Source organism: Mus caroli, chromosome 7 (assembly GCF_900094665.2).
Source record: "Mus caroli chromosome 7, CAROLI_EIJ_v1.1, whole genome shotgun sequence".
Lineage (NCBI taxonomy): Eukaryota > Metazoa > Chordata > Mammalia > Rodentia > Muridae > Mus > Mus caroli.
The window spans coordinates 78,272,143-78,297,162 of NC_034576.1; the positions used below are offsets into that span (position 1 = coordinate 78,272,143).

At 40.3% G+C, this 25,020-nt stretch overlaps 1 protein-coding gene across 7 annotated transcripts in view; it reads left to right on the forward strand.

Annotated features, from left to right (window-relative positions):
* The window catches only part of Akap13 (A-kinase anchoring protein 13), a 279,862-nt gene that overhangs the window by 69,453 nt on the left and 185,389 nt on the right, over positions 1-25,020 (forward strand). For all 7 annotated transcript variants that reach the window (XM_029479044.1, XM_029479045.1, XM_029479047.1 and 4 more), the window contains exon 2: positions 7,554-7,597. In XM_029479044.1, the coding sequence (XP_029334904.1) occupies positions 7,565-7,597 (33 nt within the window). In that variant the 5' untranslated portion in view covers positions 7,554-7,564. The remainder of the gene's footprint in view (positions 1-7,553; positions 7,598-25,020) is intronic.

The window sequence follows — 25,020 nt, forward strand, 5'->3', positions numbered from 1 at the left end:
TCTAGAAAAAGTAAGGTAGGTCACATGCATCCCCAAAATGGAGCATATAGTGTTGTCCTTCGGAGATGTTTTTTGAGTCTTGACTTGTCACTCTTAGTGTTGTGCCCCAGAAATACTTAAGAAAAGGGATTGACACCTTAAAATAAGCCCTTTAAAAGACTGCTTATTCCAGTGTACGAGAGAGTTACAGAATGAAAATAGTGTTTTAGGAAGGTTGAGTCAGAGAGTGAGTAGAGTCTGGAGAGATTTTCTCAGGGTGATAAGGCTCTGCCTTCAGTCTACAAGCAGAGACAGGCAGGTTGGCAGTGGTTCCTCCCGGGGAAGGAGCTTGATCTGTTCTGTTGCTGAGACCCTTTAAGTTACAAAGGGTCTAGTGGGATGGGGCTAGGGATCGCAGTGAAGAGCACAGTGCTGGTGCTGAACAACCGGGATTCCAGACTGTGCTGGCTTTGGGGAGGCCATGGTGGGACTCTGCCTTGTCTCAGTGATTATGAACTACAGCAGCTTCTCCGCTTTGTCTGGGTGGGTTTGAGTTGGTTGAGTTGGCGCCTTGTGACTGCAAAGAGCTTGCACTCTACTCATATGAGTCTTTGGGCATCCAGTTGTGAATAGCAAAAATGTGAGCCAAGCTTTAAAAATAATAAAGTTGATGTCATCATACTAGCACAGCTATGGTTTCTTTAGTATATAGCCACAACATAGGCCATTCATGTGTTCTCTCCTCTTTCCTGGCCTGGCTTTCTAAGGCCAGGCAATTTGGGAGGCATTCAGATGTACATGAGGTTTTCCTCCTGTCTCCTTTCCCATCATTTTCTGCTTGTACTTCATGTATGTCGTGGTCAGCAGCCCGCTGTGCCCTCACAGCTTGTAACTGCTGCTCTTTGTGCTCTGCTTTCTCCGTGTCCGTGTGGGGAGACTTGCTTCTTGATTTGCCTCCCCCAGTAACGGCTACCTGGGATCCCCTTTCTAGAGAGTTCATTGCTCCATCCCGACCACTGTAACATTGTTACTGTTCTCATTGCACTGTAATTTAGGATCAGACATAAATAATTTATTTCTAGGTTTGGTCATGAAATGCTGTAGGAGCTCAGAAAAATGAAAGGATTTTCTTTGCTCTTTTTATGTCATTAAGTTGTATGAATGTAATAAAAAGAGAGGGTCTGATATGCTGTCATGAATTTTAAAATAATCTCCTAACATAAATGTAAAAAAGTGTTCTGAATTTTTTTTTATTTTCTCACAATACTGAAAATTGAACCCAAGGCCTCAAGCGTGCTAGGCAAGTACTTACTCCATGACTGAGCTACATATTCAGACCAAAGTTGTGATTCTTTAAAATGCTTTAGTTTCCTCATTTACAGTTTTTATTTTTATTTATTTCTGAGGTAAAACTGTGCATTATTACTTTGATTTGTGCATAAGTATATTTTCCTAAATTTGTGGTGATTCTGCCAGTTGGACAACTCAGCTTTGACCAAAAATAAGTAGACCAGTGAATGTGTTTCTGGGGTGTGTGTTTGTGTCCTAACTTATGTGGGTCCGTTTGTTTCTCTGTTGAGTGTGAGTGCACTTTAGAGTCCTCATTGACTTCATCTCCCTCCTGCCTTCTGAGGCTTATGGAAGATTCTTGCTCATTTGGACCAGTGCTGGTTTCCTCCAAATTTTGACGATTAATAAATAAGTACCGTGTCATGTGACAGTGACAGTTGGACGGAGCAAGGCTAACTGCCAAGTTAGCAGAGAACCAGACCCATGCTGTGGAGTTTGATCATTTCCCAAAGTGTGTGGGCCCTGATTGCAGAGCAGAGACAGTACCAGCTGTGGTTCTTGATTGTGACTCTAGATTAGGTGAAAGGCTGTTTTATTTAACCAAGCTTTGAACTGCTGCCCTTGAAATAATCACCGCGTACAGCTGACCATTCAGTAGTTACTGCAGTTGTAAACAGAAGCAAGCACACCATTCATGGGTCCTGCTCTAGCCCACCCCCACTCTGTGTGTGTGTGTGTGCAATCATTTGGTTTTCTTAACAGGAAAACCCCATTGATGCTACAAACTCTTTATCTTTTCCTTTTGACTTAGAATCCTGTGTTCTAGCCTCCCCAACTTCCCAGCCAGTACACATTTATAGCAACCGGCCTGTGTTCCTGGGAATGTAAGAACGATTGTTGTTTTCTTTGAGCAAGAGCTGAACATTTTCTCTTTTACCAGAATCCTGAGCATGTTATGCATTGCCATTTCCAGGCTTACTCCCACCATACATGGTTTGGGTTTTGGACTTGATGATAACTTAGTGCTTGGTAGAGTCTTTGGCCGGGAGAATTTATCTGAAGCATATTCTGTAACATAGGAGCTCTGACAGTAGAAACCCTCTGTATATACTGTATGAGGGAACTTCTAGGACTTGGGGCAGATGTGGAGGATATTTAGTTTTTAAAACCACTTCAACTGAAGTTGCAGGCTTTAGTTAGACCTAGACATGGTTTCTAGTAAGTGGAAAGAGATCACCAAGTTTATAAGTGAAATTACCCAATAATCATGCCGGGCCTGTGAAATGCCTATCCCCAATTTTCGGGATGCTTCATTATAGGCTTAGAGTAGCTTATTTATGTTACTATATCTATAGTTACACATTCTATAAAGGCCATTAGTAAAGATTTTAGTTGTTTGTTTTTTTTTTTTTTCAGTTTTGCACATTTGCATTTCAGATATGTGTTGAAAAACTACAAAATTAATACTCAGGTTTTATTTGAAAAGTTAAAGGTAAGGTGGCTTGGAAAGGGAAATTCCCTATAATCCCCAAAGATGCATACTCTTACTGTGCTTTACTCTAGTGTCTACTTTTCCTGGCCAGCTTGAATCATCTGGGGCGACATGCCTCTAAGTGTGTCTTTGAGGAAGTTTCCAGAGATGTCTAATGGAGGGAAGGAAATAAATACAGGCAGTACATCTCCCAGGTTCAGGACCTTGTCTGACTTTTAAAAGGGACACTGCGGGGAGCAGGAAGCCACCTGAGACCAGCATCCATCTCACTTCTGCTTCCTGACTACACATGCAATCTGACCAGCTATCTATCTGATGCAGCTTCTGCTATACCATCCTGCCATAGTAGATTATACGCCCCAAATTGGCCCCAAATAGGCTTTTCCTCCCTGCACTGTCTTCCTGGTAGGTGTTTGGTTACAGTGAGAAATATAATCAGGAGACTTACCAATTCTTAGTATTTGTTACCGATTTTTTTCCTATGGTTTCCGTATTATTTTAGAATTTAATTTACATACTAGTCCATTTTAGGATATTGTCAGAAAGATATCTCTGGGTACATTTAGTATTTCATGGTTTTCTGTGAGACCAAGAAACTACAAGAAGATGAAGCAATGGTTTTTGGTCTATCCCTTAGGTTCTGTACCTGGTTTCTGTATTTTAAGTCTTCCCCCAACCCTGTAGCACATGTAGTAATTATATACCCTTTCTGTAATTGAAGAGACTGGGATTCAGGTAAGCAGTTTGCTTTAGGAGGAGAGATCTGTTGCAGACTAGAGACTTGGTTGAGAATACAGTGTATCACCTCCCTCTGCCTTGCCTTTGTTAGCACTTGTTTGTAGCTGGTAGCGTGTTGAGGCACATGAAGCCTCGGGTGGGTACACCACACTGCTGCTTGTGCTGCAGGTGTCACACTGACTTGTAACTGAAGCTTGTTACTGTAAATGGCTTGCCTGATGATTCTGCTGTTTCTTTCTATAAATAAAGCTTCCTTAAATGCAGATGTATCTATTAATTTTACATACTCTATTAGAGACATGAACCATAAAACTTCAGATATTTGCAACATGGTCTTTAAACAGTGTTTGTGGACACTAGAGTTATTTGTTTGTAATCTTCTTGTGGCCTTTAGGATTTCTCACTCATTTATGCAACCACGTTGTTTCCTGTGCCCCTTTTTCCCTCAGGTCAGCCTTACAGCCATAGAATTTCATGCCTTAGTTTCTGTGATTTCTTGTATAGTGATTACATTTCTACACATCATCTTCGGCCATACCACCCAGAACATGCCCAATCTCATCTGAATTTCTACATAGCCCTTTATAGGCAATACTTTCAAAATTTCCAAAATGTTTATTATTGTTTATTTTTGTAAACACTGCACACCTAACTGTAGCAGTCTAATCATGGTGTCTGTACTGTACCCTATGAAGAAAATACTGGGAGTAGTTTACATCAAAGTACAAGGGAATGTTAGTTTATATGATTGCGACAGTTGGATTAAAATTGGATGCCTCTTGTCTTGACATAAAATGAATATGCCACTTTTATACATCAGTAAAATAGGAAATTTGTGTTCCTTCCACATTTATAAAATAAAGTGGGAAGGACAGAAGCACTTGGTCACTGTCACTTGCTTATTTCACAACCATTGGATTTAGGACCCACTTTAACTCTAGCTAATTTTATAGAGTTTGTGAGCATACTTCATAGCATCATATTGTTTAAGACTGAATTTTGGTCTTTCCTCTTAGTTCAAATGTTAGACTGCTTTCACTGTATTTTACTGTATTGTTTGCTGAAAGCAACTCATCTGAATTTATTATTTACGTTACTGGCTAAGGAAGACATTGTAAAGCTTTCTTAAAATTACTTGATGAGATTATTAGATGTTATTAATAAAGCATTTCACTAGCTTTCCTTTGCAGAAGGGTTTAGCAAATCTTGTTGACAAAGACTCCTAGTTGGTGAGATGGGGAAAAAAAGCCTACATGTTGATATTGGACAGATTTTGGCTCTTTCCTTAGTGTTAAGTAATTATTCTTCGAATCAGTGAAATGGGGAGAATAGTATGTTCTGTGGAGAAGGAATAAAACATCAAATATAAAATGCTGTGAAAGTTAGTTCTCTTCTTGCGTGTCAGCGTTTAAGGAACCTAAAAGGCATTCGGTTCCGCAGCCAGTCCTGGGGCCTTCTGGTCGTTGCTTTGATTCTTTTTGACAGATGGATTCTTTCTGGTGCCCTGTGCTGCCAATATAGCAGTGATCTGACTCTTTGAAAAGTGTGGGCACGCAGACACTTTGTCATCCCTCTTTAATCCTTGTGTTGGAGCAGTGTGTATGGGTCTGGTTTTGTAGCACCCCTAGATGAGTTTATAATTCTACACTATTGAGACGGTATCAACCCGCCTTCCCTCATGTGATTCTCACCAGTACGGTGGCAGTCGCTAGAGAAGCCACTTGAAACCAGCATTTTATTTTTTTCTTAGCAGATCATGAACATTTTATAAGATGGCTAGTGAGTCAAACTGCTTCTCATCACAGATGCTGCCAGTCCTTAGTCCTTATGGATTGCTGGAGGATTAATCTCTATGTCTGTGTAACCAATAGTATTTTACTGTGTATAATGGCAGAACCATTTCATAAATTAGCCAAGGCACATTGACTCATAAACTTATGTTTTCTTCCAGTTCTGCCTCCTAGGCAGGTCTGAATGGGATCTGAAAAACCGATTAAAATGCTAGCAACTTAAAATTAAATGGATGTTTAATGCACTGAAAAACTATTCAAGCTCATCAACATTTTTTTAAAAAAGATTACTCATTTATTTTTTTTAACTTTTTATGTATTGATTTATGCTCCCTTGGGTGTAGTTTCTCAAAGAGGCCACAAGAAGGGATTGAGTCCTCTGGAGCTGGAGTTACAGGCAGCTGCTGTAGATATGGGTGCTGAGAACTGAACTCTGGTCCTTTGGAAGAGCAACAAGTGTTCTTAACTGCTGAACCACCTCTCCAGCCCCTAGCCTTCCTTTTTAGCCTGTGTTTCCTACTTGAGTATAATGGCCTGGAGTATAGTATGCTTAGCTTTTTAATTAAAAATAGCTGATACATTTCTGATCTTGGTTTTCAGTGATTTTAGTACCTCTACATTCAGAGTCCTTAAATGAATGCAGGTAAGGAGGAAGGAGCACTGCAGGCTTGAGAACAGTAACACTGTGGGGAGTTGACTAGAGAGTGAGCAAGGGAGGCTGTAGAGGTGTCTCATCAAACATGGAGGAGCCTGCCTATGGCATGGAACTGGAACTGGTTGGTATTGATTTACTACTAGAATAATGGACCTCGCCCTCCATGTATGTTATTTGCTTTGGGGGTGAATCAATCAATCAATCAATCAATCTCTCTCTCTCTCTCATACACACACACACACACACACACACACACACACACACAAACACACACACAGCTTGATTTGTGGTAGTTCTATACGGATGCTTATTTTGAGAAGTGTATTTAGATTATTTATGATCATGAAAACTTGACCATTGAAGACCTCTAACTTTACGCTGTTTAGATTCCAGTTTTATTGCTGGGATTTTGAAATCTGTGAGAATTCATGGTGGCAGTTAACCTACTGTTTTTCACTATGTGATGTTTCTGTACTGCTGGGGTTGCCAGTTAGTATGTGCCTTAATTTATCTATTATGAATAAAGAATACAACTTCAGATGAAGTTTTAATCAAGTCACTTCGGTCTCCTCTGACTTAGGTGAAGTCAGATCAGTTTATATTCAAGGACGAAGGACCCACTGTTCTGTTGTCCTAATAAAATTACCAAGCCAAACATTTAAGAGTATGCAATTCTTTTTCTTTTTACTTTTTTTTTGAGTGGGGGATCTTTTAAATTTTTTGTATGTTTGAGGTTATGTCACATCATTTCTTCCCTTCGCCTTTTCTTTTTCCAACACCTCCTGTGTAACCCCCCCCTCTAAAATTCATGTCCTCTTTCTGTTATTGTCTGTGTGTATTCCTAAACGTATAAATACAGCTTGCTCAGTTTGTATAATGTTAGGTGTATGAATGTGTTTTCAGGGCTGATCATTTGGTGTTGGACACTCACTTGCTGTGCCCTTCCCTGAGGAAGACCATTTCTCCTGCTCTTGGCATTGCTTGCTTTCTTACAGGTTTTTGTCTATGGTTGAGGCCTTGTGAGCTTTACCCCTTCTATCTCAGAGTGTCTATTCATGTGGTGGTGGTGGTGGTGGTGGTGGTGGTTTTTTTGGTGAGAATTCAGTTACAGAAGTTTGACCATTGATTTTAGCTTTTAAGGCAAGCTATAGCCTTGCTTTTCTGAGGGAAAGGCAGAAATGGAGAGCGCTTTAGTGGTCTTCTGTTACCTACTTTCACTGTAGACTTCTTAGTGGGGTTTTGGGGTCATGCACTGGGGAGCAGTAGTTGATGAGCTTAGGGTGTCATGTGAAAGCTCAACTGAGGATGTTTACTGTGAAGCTGCTGATCTTGATCTTTCAATCTCAAAACCCATCCTCCTCCTAAAAGACTAGAACATAAGTATTCTGTAGCCTTTGGACTTCCGTCTTCTTAAATCTCTAAGGAGAGACGAGCGTACACCACTGAGACTTGGGGTTATACTCACAGAGCCACGAGTGACATCTACAACTTTTATACTCAAAGAGCCATGGGTGACATCTACAACTGTTAGCTGGTATATGGTTTTTTTTATATTTTGGTTAACAAATTTTGGGTTTATTCTCATCTATTTCTTCTTTTTTTGTTTCAGTGTCCTGGGTCATGAAACTTAGTCCACAACAAGCTCCATTATATGTAAGTAAATAATGTGATTTATTTTTATTTTATACTTTTCTGTGTTTGCTTACTTACTATAATTAACTTGAAACCTCATGTAGAAATTAGGAACATTTTTGCATGTATACACTTTAACTGATATAATGATACATTTATGTCATAGTCAATGGCACGGTTCGTTGTGTCTTTTTGAAAAGAATAAGAGTATATTCCACTGTGTATGGACTAAATTAAGAAAAGCAGGTTCAGTATATCAGCGTATTAACCAGAGAGTCAGTTCTCTGCACCTAGAAAACGAAGTAGTGAGCAAAAGATCAAAGACTATGTTGAAGTTTTCTTTTAAATTACATATTTGAGGTCTCCTGGGGTGTTAGGAGCAGAGGAGAGAAACTGCTTCAAAAGAAGGAAAACAATCCTTTCATCTCTTAGTTAAGGTAAGCAGACAGGACTCCAAAGAATTACTTTACTCAGTCATTGAGTAGAGTTTCATACAAAATAATTTGCAATAGTTAAAAACTGAGGCAGGCATAGTGCCACATATATGTAGTCCCCGAAGTTATGAGGCTGGATGCAGAAGGATCACCATGTGTGTGAGGCCAGCCTGGTTACAAAGTGAGGTCCTGCCTCAAACTAGGAGTTATACACTAGGCAGATGCTTGTATTGTGAAATAATTTAGGTGAGGCCGCCTTAATGCACAATTATTTCTTGGAGGAGATGTTCTGGATGGATGTAGAGTCACTGGGTTGTAAGTGAGACCATTTGCTCAGTGTGAGTCTGTTCTCCTTCCCTTACATGTTAGTTCTTGTGTGCGGACAGCCTTCATGTTAGGTACGTGAATTAGATCAGCAAGGGATGCACTCCGCACCTCCACGGAAGTATTGTTCTAGGATGGATTACAAGATGTGTGTAGGTTCTATCAAGTGGGGTGATTAAAATGGTAAAAATTTGTGGGAATATCCTTTCTATGTGACCTTGATAGTATAATGAGAGAATGGAAGACAGAAGTAGATGCAAACAGTATTTTAGAAGAACAAGAGAACCAATGCTTCATTTAAAATGAGAAGTGAAAGTGTGATGAGTGATTGATGGAACTGAGAATGAGTGTGACAGCTGATGCCGCTGTAAGTGATAGTGTGGGCAGAAGGAAATGCTCTTGTTCTTTAAATACAAATGGCACATAGCTTTCCTATGAGAGGCTGAGCTTGGAACTCAAGAGTGAAGAAATGGAGTGGAGATAGTCTGTATCATTCAACTGTGAGAACAGAGGAGCTCTTTGAGACGGTGAAGAAATGGGTGATGTTAGACTAAGTCAAGGAAGAAGACAAAGGTGAATCAGAAGGAGAAATCCAGAAAGCTTTCAAGAATATTCAGCAAGAGATGGATGTGTCCCACTGGACAACAACAAATGGATCCAGATGTACCTACCTGCTGGATAGCTGTTGAGTCCTGGCATATCTATGGTTGCCTCCCAACACAAAAAAATGAATCTGAAAAATTCGATCATTTGATTTAATCGGGCATGAACTGTGTACATGACAATGTTATGTAACAGTGTCAAAGTTTGGGCATACCTACAAGTTAATATTTGAGCTTTTAGCATTTTATTCCTGGAATAATTAATGTCAGTCACACATCAGGATTAGATATGATAATTAGGATGGGACTGGGGAAATCCATTCTTTAATTCAGGTGTCTTGCTTGACCCAGCACTTGTTCCTGATGCTGGAGATTGATCCATGAACCAAACAGAAGCCCTCTTGGCACTTGTATTACAGTAAGGAGAGGAAGACAACTGATGAAGAAGACACTTTAAAGAGGGAAAGGGTTTTATGAACTGTATAAACCCAGAGGATATGATGGTGCCTGCCTAGGGGCTCTTTGGGGTTGGGTGGCAGAGAAGGCTTCTGAGGGTCTTGATACTAAGCAGAGTCCTGGGTGGCCTGGAGGAGTACATATCTTCAAGAGAACCACTGCAGAAGCTCCCTGTGAAACTGGCGTGGTGCTGTGGAGGAACAGCAGACCGTGCGTGGGCATAATGAGCACATGGCTGGGAACTCTGGCCTCCTGGGGATGAGGTTAGAGACATAGGGAATAAGAGGAAGCTAGATTTTTGTCAGCTATCAGAGACCCTTAGGTAATCTCCTTAGACCTGCCACCCGCACAGGGAAGGACAGTGTGTGTTCTCACATGCTCTGAAAGCTAACCTTGTAACAGCTTGGAGTCTTTTTGGATGCTGGGATTTATTCTAATAAAACCTGGATTTTTAGATAGTTTAAGCATATGTATTTTGGACTACATATTTGAGTGAAAATAGTTTATCTAGTCATTGAGATCAGTGTTGTAGTTATAAATCGATTCTTTTGAACTAAGGATCAGTAGTTTACCCAAGAAGCTAACTTAGAACAGTGCTGTCAAGATTCTGCTTTTGGAAAAGTTCTTTCATATCTGAATTACTTTGTAAGGGTATGATGGTAAATTTCTCTCTGTCTTTTGTTTGTCTGTCTGTCTGCCTCTCTCTCAGATCAATTTCTCCCTTGTTCTTTTCTCTAAACCCTCTGATACACTCCTCCCTGCTCTCCCTGCATATATATTTCTAAATATAGCCTTTTCAGCCATATAATGTTACTTGTATGTGTGTTTTCAGGGCTGACCATTTGACACGGGGTTAAGCAGTTGGTGTGCTCTTCCCTGGGGAGGGCCACTTCTCCCACTCAGCTTCCTTCAGTTGCCTCAAAGTTGTTACGGCGGTTAATCTTGATTGCCGATTTGACAGGATTTAGGAGACAAGCCTCTAGATGGGTCTGTTAGATGCTTAACTGAGGAGGAAGGGCATGTGAGTGTGGATGGTACGATCCCTGTGGGTTGGTCCTAGGCTCAATAAAACGGAGACAGCATGACCAACATTCATTTCTCTCTGGTTCCTTAATAGAAGAAATTGCCCATCTTCTACAGTCTTGCTACCATTATGGATTGTATTTCTTTTTAAACCATGAGCTGAAATAAATCTTTTAAGTTTCTTTAGTCATGTATTTTTTTATCAGAGCAACAGAAAAAGTTATTAATAACTGAAACAAAAAAGGAAAACATTTCCAAAATTTGTTTAGTCCATTTGTGAACCTAAGTGGTGGTTGATAGTATTTTAGTATAATCATTTCACTATCTTCTTTCTTTGAAGATCGTTAGTAACACACACTCATTTGTGCCACTGGTAACATTTTCAGATAATAACCCTTTTAAAAACTAAAGCTTATTCAGGCAGTACCCAACAGTTAAAGGCACTGGTATACCTATGGCATTTAGGTCTCACAGCACATTTGTGACGCTGGAGAAACATGAGTTCAAGATGGTTCATTTAGTGAGTGGGCAGGATAGTGCATTTTCTTTGTTCTGTATACCAAGTGATTAGGAAGCCCACAGCTGTTCCATTGACTGTAAATATCTTATACCATTTGCATAAATGAAATTCTTTTTCTTTTAAAGTTTAATCTGTTTCATTTTAACATTTTTAATTATTTCATTTGAAATAAGTTTAAGTTTACAAATAAGTGATACAACCTCTATTCGTCACTCTTAGTGTCATCTGCCTATCACTTACATTGTGTTTGTATTTTGAGCCATTTGAAAAGTGAATTATCCCATTCTTAAATATTTCTATATTTATTTCCTGATAACTATGATAGTTTCCTTCTTAACCTAGTACAGCAAACAAAAATGGGAATTATATCAACGCAGTGATTTTAAATAATCTAAGTCTATATCCAGTTATTTTTTGACTATCTCAAAATTTTGTAGCCCTCTCCTCCTAGCTCAGGATTTCATATAGTATTAGAATGTGGTTATATCTCATTTTTCTCTTAATCAAGAAAAAGTCCTTTTTTCATACTGAGATTTATGAAAAACATAAGCCATTTATTTTTGTAGCAGTTTGGCTTTTTGTGACCTTTTCCTTTGATTTTATAGGGTTACTAAGTAAACAGTTTCCTTCTTTTGTTAACTTTCCTTTTTATTGTTGTCTTGATGTAGGGTCTTAATATGTAGCTGTGGCTGGCCTGAATTTGCTGTGTAGACCAGGGTGGCCTGAGACTCAGGGATATGTGTTTGCCTTTGCTTCCCCTGTGCTGGGATTAAAGGTGTGTGCCACCACTTCCAGCTGGCATCATTCATTCATTCCTAAGTATTAGAGAATTAACTTTTTGGTCTCTTGCTTAAGCTAGTGAATGAAGTTTCATAAGATGGTATGATAAATTGCTCATTTTCTCTATCTAATGTTGTCTCTGGTTTGGAACCACCTTTTGATATTGGATTTCCTGAAATGGGGCAGCCTTATTCTCTGTAAGATATATCTCTAAATGTGGCTTATTCTGATTTTGAATGGGAAGCGTCTGCCACAGGTTCATGTGTTTGAACATATGATCCCTGGTGGTGGTCTGTTTTGAGAAACTGTGAAATTTTATAAGGTGGAACTTAGCTGGAGGAACTGTGTCATTGATGTGCAGGCCTGTTAGTCCAGGCTCTCTGTAGGCCCCAGTAGTCTCTGTGGTGTGGCTGTTGAGAGGGGAGTGAGCTTTACCATTGAGAGGGGAGTGAGCTTTCCCATGTGCCCACTCTTTGGAGTCACTGTTGCCATGCCCTCCCACTCACAATGGACTTTGTCTCCTTAAACGTGGAGCTGGAATGAATCCTTCCACCCTTAAGTTGCTCCTTTTGTGGTGTTTGGTCACAACAGTAAGAAAGACAGTTAATGCTAGTGCCAGTAGGGAGCTCATTATAAATAGCACATTACTTGAGGTTGGAACAGAACTTTGTCCTTACCTTTGTGGGCATACCAGCTTCTTTTTTTTCTTTGTTTTTATGTGTATGAGTGTTTTGCCCGTATGTATGATTGATTGTGCAGCACGTGAGTGTCTGGTGCTCATAGAGGCCAAGAAGGCATCAGATTTCCTTAAACTAGAGACACAGATACCTGTGAGTCACCACATGGGTACTAGGAACCAAACCCATCCTCTGGAAGAACAGCATGTGGTCTTAACTGCTGAGCCATCTCTCCAGTGTCTTGCATCTGGTTCTTAACAAATGTCCTTCCCAACTGAGCTATAACAACCAGACCTAATATGGATGCAGTAGGTAGGTAATATGGATGCAGTGGTCATAGAGCAAGTGAAGAAACACTTCAGATAAGATTATAAAACTTTTGAGTTTTGTGTGTGTGTGTGTGTGTGTGTGTGTGTGTGTGTGTGTGTGTGTGTAGGCCCAGCTGGCCTGGAACTACCTTTAGACCAGGCTGACTTTGAACTTAGAGACTCCACTACTTGATATAACAAGTGGACACCAGTAACAGTAAATACATCTTCCTAGATGAACAGCTCAAAATGAAGCCAGATTTTCAGATGTTAAGAGGAAAGGGTCTTTGTTGCCTCTTAGGCCTAAGATACAAAGAAACAGTAGGTATAGGGGGTCAAGACTTAGGAGACTTGGAATAAATTTCTTAGTTTCTATTTGGGGTTGTGGTGGAGAATTAAATATGAATATATCTTTAGTACTTTATACCAAGTAAATTCTTTATGGTTTACTCTGTATGTGGGATGTGCTTTGTGTGAATGTCTAGGCCCGAGGAATAGTTTGGTCAGCCATAGGAATTGCTGTATTTTAGGAACTGTTGATTGTATCTTCTAGAAGAGGGAGCAAACGGAGCAATAAAGAGACTGAAGGAGGGGACTGGTGAGATGGCTCAGTGGGTAAGAGCACCCGACTGCTCTTCCGAAGGTCCGGAGTTCAAATCCCAGCAACCACGTGGTGGCTCACAACCATCCGTAATGAGATCTGGCGCCCTCTTCTGGTGCGTCTGAAGACAGCTACAGTGTACTTACATATAATAAATAAATAAAATCTTTAAAAAAAAACCAAACAACTGAGTTAAAAAAAAAAAGAGAGACTGAAGGAATTGCCTGTAGTTTTACAGTGGCCAGATCTGATCAGGTTGCAAAATCTTCAGCTTATTAGCTTATTCATTGTGAGGGACACAGGACTTGGGTTAATTTGATTTTAAGACAACATGCAAAGAGAAGTTGCAGTATAAGAATTAGAATAAATGTAGAAATGTAGCGATTGGAAGGCTGGGGGTAAAGGAAGCCTTTGAATAGAACCTTGAATGTCCTTGGTGGAACAGACAGGTACTGGTTAGGACATCTTCATGAACTGTAGAAAGGTAGAATAGAGTGTCATCTTCATTTGAAATAGGTGGGAGAAATAGTCTAAATCATATTTTGTGAATTTTGGCATAGTTGAGTTGCCATCTCAGGCAAGTAATTAGCCAGATACTTCATCCTACTTAAAGCATCCCTAAAAGGGTGATGAGTTTTTAGCCCTGAGCCAGTGCGGCGAAGGCACTACAACATTAAAGTAATTCTCAGAATGCATCTTCTGCATTTCCAGGTGCTTTTTCTGTATTAGAACAATATTCTTTACTGGTTTCTGAAGTGTTCTAGTGGGCTCTGAGTCTTCTGTGGTTAATGCTATTTTTAGCTGTAACTCTAGAGGAGACTGCTGTGCCAAAACACTCTCCCAGATGGTTTATATTGGATGTTGGCAATTTGATAAAATGACCAGAACACATTTAAGGAGGACAAAGTAGGGGTGTATTTCTCATATTCTTCTGTTGCAAATTACCTTTTTATGCCTCTGAGGCTGCCTGTTTACTTTCCAGCTGTGGGGCCATAGGGAGAGTCTCTATCAACTCTCTTCGAAAACACAAAGACACCCCTCCAACAGAGTAAATGCCTTTAAAGGTACCAGTCACACATGAGAGAGAAATTCTTTTCCAAGACAGGTTCCAAGGCAGCACATGGGTTAATAATCATTATCTACCATATGTTTGGGATAAGACTCCTATTTATTAGATTTTCAAGGGGAAGAGCCATTTCAGTTGCAAAACAGACTCCCAGAACCCCAACAAATATGGTTTATTATGTTACCCTCTCTGTCTTTTTCCCCTGGTACCAATGTATTTGAATGAATAGCTTCTTAGATGAGACAGAAAACATCCTGATAATTGACAAATATTATATGGAAAGAATAGCCAATACTAGATGCCTTTTCTCATTTAAGTTGTGAAAAACAAAACTGAATCTAGTGATTTTAGCTGTTTTTATTAGACTAATCCACAAGCGACTAGTGTCTGCTTTAAAAAAAAAAAAAAAAAAAAGGAAAACTCTCTCAAATGATATTTCCAGTTGGGGAAAGGTACTATGGGTTTGCATTTAACATACATTGCCTCATCTGCTCTTCACAGTAAGCATATAGGATTTGGCTAATGTTTCCATTTTATATCCTGGCAAGTATGAGTTTAAAAGTCCGCCAGCCAACCACCCCAGTGGACTTGTATTCAGATTTTAGATAGGCACAGAAGTCATATGCAGACGGGGAATCAGAAGACCAGGTCCATTTGATCTGTATCTGGGTGTTGAGGTAGAATGACTTAGGGCTACCACATTGGATCTTTTCCCACTTTGGATTTGTTTTCAGCCTCCTAACAATGTGCACTTTGTCCATTGGATTGATGTGCTTGTTCGTGATAATTAGAATAGATTTCCATCTAAATGCCATTAGAATCCTCATCTGGTAGCGCCTATGCAGATACTATGTTCAGAGAGAGGAACTTGTTTAAAAAAAAAAAAAGAGGAACCACTTTTTAAAAAAATATTCCTAAATGCAGTTTGCGTAAGACAAAATTGGGAAGAACCATAGAGCTAGGGTACCTGTACTTAAATGTTCTCAGTGGCCTCAGTAGGAAAGAGGACCAATTTGTTAGTGATTCCCCTTCCCACTCCCACTCCTGTTCCTGGGAAACATGTTTCCATACCGGAACTAAAAAAATGTTGACTCACTTCACAGTTAGGTTATATTTTGTACCCTAAGCCTTGTTAGCATTCTGACCTCTTAAGTGGATTATCAGTTGTAACAGTATATTTCTGGTAGGCCTTGCTTCAATGTTTCACTGTCTGGGGCACTGGCCAGCCAGATCTGAGAATTATATTTAAATAACAGTACTTTGTGAATAGTTTCAGAAGGTATAAGGAAATCAACTGTTGCTCCATGGTATGGTTTTATAAAGGCAAATACTGTTTCTGTTCCATCTGTTGGGCTTTCTAACCAGTTTCCAGTGGTTTGAGCTTTACATTTTATTTTCTTGGCTTTGTTAGAACTAACAAAGATGCTTTTTGGTGACTATTTAAAGGATACATTTTATAATAGCTTTGTGTTTCCTAAGCTTTCAAATAACAATGAGGGGAGTTAAATTTTCCATTTAGCATTTGAAGAGGAGTCTTGCTGGGCACTGAAAATTAAAACATAATGTTCTGTATGCTTAATTCACTTAAGTAGGTATTATGAAGTACTTGTTACATGAATGGGAGCTTTGGACTGAATTCTTTGGGAGACAGAGGCTCAAGTACATGACTGACTGGTAAAAGTACTACAAGCAGCAGCTTGTTCCAGACAGACAGCGGGAGGAGATACTGCAGAACTGATGGGGACCCTCAGAAAGGATAGCTTCTAGAACGCCCCACTTCAGACGTGTAAATGCTGGGCCTGGGGCCAGCAAAACAGAATCCTGTAATCCTGGTGCCTACTAACATCTAGTCATGAACCAACTGGACAAGAAGGTTAGTTTTAAAAGCCCCTGATGAAGCCGGGCGGTGGTGGCTCATGCCTTTACTCCCAGCACTTGGGAGGCAGAGGCAGGTGGATTTCTGAGTTTGAGGCCAGCCTGATCTACAAAGTGAGTTCCAGGAAAGCCAGGGCTACACAGAGAAACCCTGTCTCAAAAAAACCAACCAAACAAACAAACAAAAAGCCAAAGCAAACAAAAAAAGCCCCTGATGAATTAAATCAGAGCAGTTTGGGTTGGTTAATGTCTTCCAACATGGCTGATAAAGCAACCCATCAAATATAAACAGAAAATGGTTATGTAGATTGTTATTTCAAAAGGACAAGTGCCTAACTTCTCTTTAAGGCCAGCTTTCTGAGTAAACTGTTAATAGATTTTGAAGTCACTGTTAAGGTGCATACTATTGATTATAGCAGTTACCTCACATCACTGGTAATGGTGACTTTCAGAGGACTGCTTTGTTACTGGAGCTAGCAGTTCACGGTTTGTTTTACAGTAATTTTTTTAAATGTCATTTTGAATTTTGCACAGGTTCCTGTGTGGATGTAGATAATGAAAGCCACTTCTGCTTCATAGTGGAAGCAATATGGGCCATGATGCAAATAGACCTGATTCCATAGTTTTTTTTTTTTTTATTTGTCTGTAGACTGCCTATATAAATTATGCAGCATTAGTGCAAGCAGTATTTTGACATTAGCATTTGGAAGTTTAAAGATCCCTACTCTGAGTGGTGCTATGTTGAGTTGGTGGAATGCTAGGTAATAAGTCAATTCCAAATATACTGTTTGTTGCTTGCCTTGAAACACCATCACCTCCTCCTGGCCCCAAATACACACCCTCCTACAACCAAACCATCTAGCCTTCAGGATTAATTTCCTGCCATTTGTCTCTGGTGCTCTGCCTTATGCTTCACCCTTTTGTGGAATCTGTCACGCCTCTCTTGTCTCAGCTATGCTGCAGAGAACACTGTAAACACTTCATATGCATTTTTGTGTATGCATTTTCCCCATTTACTTTGTTGGATACTTTGTAAGGTTGAGGGCAGCACTTACAAAATGTTTTTATTGCTTCCATTCTTATTTGTGCTTTATCTCAGAGTCTTGCACAAAATGGGCACGGGAGTTTTTGTTTAATGTTCTCTAGTGGAATTCCGAGTGATCCTCAGGAAAGAGCTTTGCCCCCATATGTGAATGGTTAGCAATGTTTGATTATCCCAAGAAGACGTTAAGATTTATGTCCTCAAAGGAAAGATCAGTTAAGAGATGAAACTACACAGGAGAGCTTCGTGATCTGGAGCAAGTGACAGAGTGTTCCGTTGTTTTGACCCCTGGGGTGGGTCCTTTAGTGAGAAGGAACTACACAGTGAGACTGAGCATGCATGCGAGTTCTCGCCAAGCTGCTGTCCTGGATCTGTTATTTACTTGGAACTCTGTGTGTGCTTTCTTAGTAACCTTGTTCTACTGCCCTGACAGAGCAGGGAAATAGGAATTGTTTTCTCATTTTATGGAGGAAGAAATTGGGGTAGGATTTATATTTAAAGTTACCAGTGATTTTGCTTGAGGATGGAAGTTTTCCATTGCTTCTTTGAGACATGCGTTGTCATTTGAAAGTGAGACCATCAATTTGTTTTTAATTAAAACCTTTATTTATGTGTTTGTGTGACTGTGTCAACTGAGTGCAGAAGCCTGAAAAAGCCACAAGAGGGCATCAGATCCTTTAGTCCTGGAGCTGTGACAGCTGTGAACCACCGATGGCCAGCATAGGTGCTGAACTCAGGTCCTCTAGCCATCTCCAGCTTCCTTGTTCACTCTCTTAAAAATTCATTATTTATGTATTCATCCATTCATCCATTATTTATTTATTTTGTGTGTATGGAAGCACACAAGTGCCACAGCATGCCCATAGATGTCAAGAGGCCAACTTGTAGGAGTCAATTCCCTTTCTTAATGTGTGGGCCAGTGGGATCCAGCTCTGAAAACACCCTTACTCACTAACCTATCTCCCTGGCTCTGCTTACTCCTTTTTAAACCAAGAAAGAGCTGTTGGCTCTTGTATATCCTTGGAGCCCTTCACAAAACTCTGTTTGGATTAACTGCTGACCCCATGTGATATACAGAGCATCTGGCAACTGGGGTGGAATTCTCAGCTGTCTCTCTTTGTTTTGTCCACAGAAGGAAATGTGAGTTTTATCTTACTGCTTGGGCAATGGTACATTCCTTTTTTGGTTCATGAGACCCACCAGTCTGGATGTGGGTTCATTTCCTACCATTTTTTGTTATCTTGCATTAGTTTAAAGATCAGGAACGAACGTAACCTACTCTTAATGAACGTAGAATTGTGAGGCATCTCTGGTGTACCAAAATTCTATTTTGAGGTTTAGCTGACGTTGTCTGGTTCATCCTTGTATTAAGGAAACCCAGGGAGCAAACCCTTGCTAGGTCTGCAGTTACTTATCTTTCCCTTACTAAATCTGTTCTCTAGATCTCCGTGGCATTCCTTATTCCTGCCACATCTATGGACATGATTAAACGTTGTTTGTATCTTACTCAGAATTAACTGTTTTTATTTTTTGACTAGGAGAGAGAGACAGATGTTTGAAGACATACTACACTGAGGTTGAAAACCATAGTTTTTCTGGATAGTATAGTTGAGAATACTGCTTTTTTTTTTCAGATGTGATATATTTGTGTGTGTGCAAATGTTCATGCACACTAGTGCCTATACACATACAGAAGCGATTGGTAGAAAAGTATATTGTAGTTGTAATCATATACACTTCTGATTATTTCATGCCTGGTAGTACTTACATAGCATAATATGCTGTGTTCCCTACTTAATTTTCTTATGTAATCCTAATAGCTTCATGAAATGACTACTCTGTATTAGAGAAGGGGGGACAGTGTCACAGCACCTGTATCACTTGGTGGATCATGCAGCTAGTAAGGGACAGAATTAGAACCAAACCAGGTCTCTGCCAGTCCCTACAAAGTTAGCAATAAATATCTATTCTGACTTCATTGGGTGCCTGATCAGATTTTTAGAGAGTCTTTTGTGCCTTCTAGAACGTGGAGGATTAACTTAGAAGTTCTCTGAACTGGCTTCATTGATGACTTTGGAGAAGGAAAGATAATTCATAACCAAGTAGATAACTGAGATCTGGCTGAGTTCAGTACTCGAGCAGTACTCTGCCCCTTTCTATCAGCTGCAAAGTAGGAAGAGCACAGCTTAAGTCGCTTGTTCTCACGGAGGGGAAGAGGAGAAGAGTGGAGAGTCAAGGAAGACTGATGTTACCTACCAGCTGTGAGCGCTAAACGAAAATTAATAAACAACAACAACAACAAAAACTTTGTTTTCTGCACTTTAAGCAAATATCTGATCCTGTTTAAAGAAGGGAGAATAGACTGTCTCTTTACATGTTGACCTAATTATTGTAGCCGTTCCACGTAGTTATGAAACGGTTCTAAGAGAGGAGACGCTGCTTTAAAAAATGAAAGATAGGTCTGATAAAGGTGGATGGAGAGGTGGTGGGAGAATGGAGGTCCTCCTGGGGATAACAGACTGCTCAGGGCAGCTGTGGGTACCCAGTGGACTCACCAAGCAGGGAAGATGGCTTGGGGAAGGTAAGCTAACCTGTATGGTTCAGGATCCACAGTGCTGGTAAAGGTGGGCCGAGAGGTTGCCAGGAGAATGGAGGTCTGCCGGGATAGCCGACTGCTCAGGGTAGCTTGGGGTGCCCCAGAGATCTAAATCCAACACTCTCCATCCAGTTTAGCTGTATTTATTTAGCAAGAACAAACTAAAGTGAGCTGTGTACAGCAACAGAAAGGATTGGAAGATTAGAACTTGAGGAATGCTGCTCTCGTAGGGGACACTTACACACATTGAATATACATTAAATGTATTCAAAATGGCTTGTATTTTATTTCCATTTCATCTTAAATCTCAAAATTCTTGTTTGGGGGAGAGAAGAGGATTTATTGGGCGCCATCTACTGGTTTTGTCTAATAGACCAAAGAAGTGAAGCCTGCAAATGGCTAAGAATTTGCTTCAGTATTGGTGATGCAGAATTAGGAAGCTGGAAGACAGTAGCAACTTTATTAATAGTGGTACTGTGTAAGCTGAGCTCTGTTTACATTGAGGAGAGGGAGACTCTTAACTAGAATATCCGAGAACATGTTAGAAGAGGAAGACTGCTAAGTGGATTTAATTGGCCATTGTCATTATCTGGCAAAATAGAAACATCAAAGAGACTGTATAATATTTTCTACCAGTGAAGTCAATCCAAGCCTGTACTTGCAATGACCTAGTTGTAGTAAAATCAGTGAATTCCTCAGTTGATTTCTGTTTATGTTGTTTGAGGTGCTTTTAAGTAAAGCTGAGGGCTTTGCTTGCTAGTTGGGAGTGGGCTTTACCCAAGGCTCTTGGAATGTGTCTGAGCATTTTCTCTTTAAGAGAGTTGGTACTAAGGACAGGGTGATCCTATTATGTTTTCTTATCAGGAGTGTTTCTGAGTCTTGGTTCTTTTTAACTGTCATTTTATGGACCTGAGCTGAAATCTTTTCATCCTTATAGCATTATATTTTAGATCTTTTGATTTTTTTTTCATCCAGTTATCTAACCTAAGATAAATTGGGGAGAGAGATTTGCAGAGTAGAATTAGGTATTCATTTATCCAGCCAACATTGAGCACTGATGAGAGGCGGGGTGGGAGAGCTCCTACTCATCCCCACACTCTTGAAGGATGGTGATCATTAGTGTGCACAATGAACATATGTGACCTTTTCCAGCAATGCATAGACTTGCATGGGGCAGGAGATACAGCCTTTCCATGGCTGCCCTTGTCTAGTGTCCGATGGACTGGGAACTGTGGTCCTGGAGAATGGATTCCTGATCCTCAAGCCATGGCATATTGCTTCATCACTGTGCTGTTTCATTTACTTTGTGATTTTGCATACATCCTTTCAAGTCCTCTAAATAGATTTATCCTTTGTCTATTCAGTTCTTGCCTGAGCCCCCCATTTAAAGATTCATGCTGTTTTGCTTTCTTTAATAATCTTTCTGTTCTATAGCTGGCTTATTTATTTCCCTTTCTTTCTATTTTGCTCAGGTTATAGCTTCTGTTTTGGTTACTTTTCTGTTTGCCTGAGTGACTCCTACTCTGTCAGGAACTCACTCTTCATGTGTTTCTGATTGTCTTTGGCCAGGGGCAAGGTAGTGTGAACTTCACTAAAATATTTGCAGACTTTTCTGTCTGTCCATTCTGAGGAACACCTAAGTAAGCCAGTACAGGAGTTTGGCTGGGACAGTAGAGTTCTTACGCAGCCTATGCTTCAGCACTAGCCATAGCACATATTCCCCAAAAGGTGTTTAGACAAGGAGTTTACAGTCGTATACCCTGTAAATCATTGCCTACCATCTATTTTCTGAAACAAAATTTCATTGAAACAGGGTTATATCCTTTTAATTTTATTAATTTATTGGAGGGGAATTATGAGTATGGAAGCTCGAGGCCAGTTTGTGGGAGTAGGTTCTCTTCTTCCAACCTGTGGGTTCTGTGGATTGGTAAAGGTCTGTGTAGAGACTGAAAGGTTTAAGGGGCAGGGTTCCCACAAGTACCAGATTTACCACATAAGCCATTTGCCAGCCTATCCTTGTTTCAAAAAGAGAATTGAGTAATTGTGAGAGTGATCAGGTATGTTCCAAAATGCTGAAAGTTTTTACTATATAGCCCACAAAAAACATTTTCCTACCCCTATATTGGAGTTGAGATCAACCATGCATTGGTCTTCTCAGAGAAAGGCTGTTCATCTTAGTATCTGGACATTAGCATTAAAACAGAAACTTGTTTTATGGTGTTGTATGGTACAAAAAGAAAGGTTTGCCCCTTTCTTGAGTCCAACTTCCTTTTGCCATATATAGTCCAGACTCCAGTCTTTCTGAGTTGGTATGGATTCCACTCAAAGCCTAAGGAGAGGGGGGCGGTATTATGGTTTACAGTGCAAATCTCTGTGACAGATCCCAGCCTGCTTCTGGAGAACAGATGTCCTCCTATACATACAACAGCAACTGGCTGGCATGGTGGCAGTGGTGCCTGCTTTCCCTGCCCTCCACCCCTGCTCCCTGTGTCAGACTTCACTGCTTCTGAGGACAGGCATCATTGGCTGTAGGGGAGGCCAAGAAGCAGTAAGTAGCAGGACTGTGCCACAGTTTCTAGGAGGAGAACTTCTCACTTAGTATTTTCATGGGTGGACTGGAGCAGGTTGCACACAAAGCTTGCCAAGTAGGAATGAGCTAGAGGAATAGAGAACTGCCTCTTTTCCTTGGCACTTGGATCAGGTCTCTTTTAAAGATGGGAAGGAGGTGTGTGTTCCTGGGGGTCAGGGGTGTGTGTGCAGGAATCCACAGCCTCCCAAGTGACCTTCCTCTTTCTGTAATTTCTGTCCAGTAGTATTTCCCTCACATAAGAACTGGAATTCTTTTAAAATGTGAATCATGTTTCGGGATTCCTTGCCCCTCCTCCTTGTGGTTTAACACCACATGTAAAACAAACAAATCCCCTGTATAAAGCACTCCAAACTTGTGTTGCCTCCCATCGGTGTGTGTTTGTGTCTCCTGACTGAACTTTGTTCCTTGTTGATGCTGAGTTTGTGCTTGTCTTCTGCTTGCCTCGTTCTTTTCTCTGACCTGATGCCATCAAGAACCAGTATAAATGTAACTTCTCAGAGGAAAGTTCTCTTACCACTCTTGGCACACCTTGTATGAAAGTGTTTCTCACCCCTGCTTCATGCACACTTCAGCCTCCTTTTTTTAAGTTAATATTTTACCCCCACAAGGGAATTTTCCCTTTAAGGTTACATTTTATGATCTGATTTTGTTTGACTGCCTCAAGCTCCTTCTACACAGATTGTTAGAGTCAGCATTCCATACTTGAGCATCCTGCGTGGTAGCAAATACCCTGCCCCTGAGGAGTGGAGGCTTTGTGTGTGAGCACATATGTATTCCCTCTCTCCTGTAATTTGGGTCCCATAATTAAATTTTGTGGTATTATTTTTTGGGATAACTTTCAATATAAGGAATAGCTCATGCAGATGGAAAGTTTATTTATTTCAGGTTTGCTGTTGTTACATGGCATGGTGAAAGTTCTGTCATAGCTAGTGTTTACAGCTTCTCAGATTTTACAGCTGTTCCTGTACAACTGGATTTAGTCTGTAATTTCTTTCATTTCCTCCCTTATCACCTTTGACAATTCATTGTTTGAGAAGAAATTTGAAGTCGAGCAACAGAATATTGTTTGAGATAACTCTGTGGGAAGCCTTTCTATCTATTTTGCTCAGTCATGTCATGATCTCTTTTAATTCCTGACCCTGATCCTGTTTTTCCTGCAGTGTCTCTTATTCATCTGTAGGTACGTACAGCTTTATGGATCTTCTCCCTGAAGGAAGAGACTGTGAACCCAAAAGGAGCAAGAATTGTCTTGTCTCTATAGCCTCAGGTTCACTCACCCACATTCTCTCCGATGTCTGTTATGAGAAGAAAGGATAAGACTTATGCACTTATGTGCAGCATGTTAAGGTTCCTTTTTAAAATATGAAATATTTCGGGTTCGGCTTAACAACCATTGAGGGCTATAGGCTAGCCACGTTAAAGAGTTGTTGAGTGCAAATGCAAACTAGTGCTTCCTGATACTAAGCTGTGTTGTGATGTCATCTTCTGGGCTTGTGTGTCTGCCTTAAATGATCTGCCTTGAGCCTGGGGCATCATGGGCCATAGTCTTGTGTATGTATAATGTATAAATGTATAGACTCAATCTTCAGTAGTTAAGTACTATTTAAGAAGAACGAATGAGGATTGTGGTAATAGAGGGTAGACAAAATGACCCTATCACTAAGCCTAGTGACCTGAGTTTGATTCCACAACCCCACATGGTAGACTGCACGTGATCTTAGCTAAAAGGCTGAGAAGCGATGACACATGGTAGACTGAAGGAGAGACTCTCTCCACATCCACCATAGTGAGTGTATGTTCCTTGCCCCTGTATAGCACAGTAATAATTAATATAGTAGAAAATCATTAAGATTGTAGTAATGAGAGCAGAATGAAAGGGAAAGTAATGAACACATTTGTGTCAGATAAACTTCTGCTAGTTACCTTATTAGGTAGACCTAGACTGAGAACTTGTACTAGCAGCAAATATTTGAAATAAAGTAAGATACACGGAAGGAAATGTTTTGGTAACAGATTTTTTTTTTAAAAAAAATCTTTTATTTGTTCTTGTGTGGGGGTATATATGCATGAGAGTCCAGCTGTCCTGCAAGTCAGCAATGGCAGATCCCCCAGGATTTGGAACTGCAGGCGGTTGCAAGCTGCTGGACAGGGTTGCTGGGAACTGAACTTGAGTCACTGGAAGAGCAGTATGTGCTTACATCGTCATCAGCTTCACTGAGTAAAGGGGTGTGCCACACACAGTTAAGACTCTTACTTTTATATAAACTAGCTTTAACTAATTACTAAGACTAACAGTTATATCTTGTCCAGATTATGTTATCTTCAAAAGACTTTTATTTTTCCCAACTACTAGTATCATTAATAACAGACTGTTAAAGAGAAATAGGAAATATTTTAAGTGAGCCTCTCTGTTCACTTTAAACATCTCTTTTGGTGTTTACTAAAGGTTTGCTATTTCAGCTGGGCGTGGTGGCGCACGCCTTTAATCCCAGCACTCGGGAGGCAGAGGCAGGCGGATTTCTGAGTTCGAGGCCAGCCTGGTCTACAAAG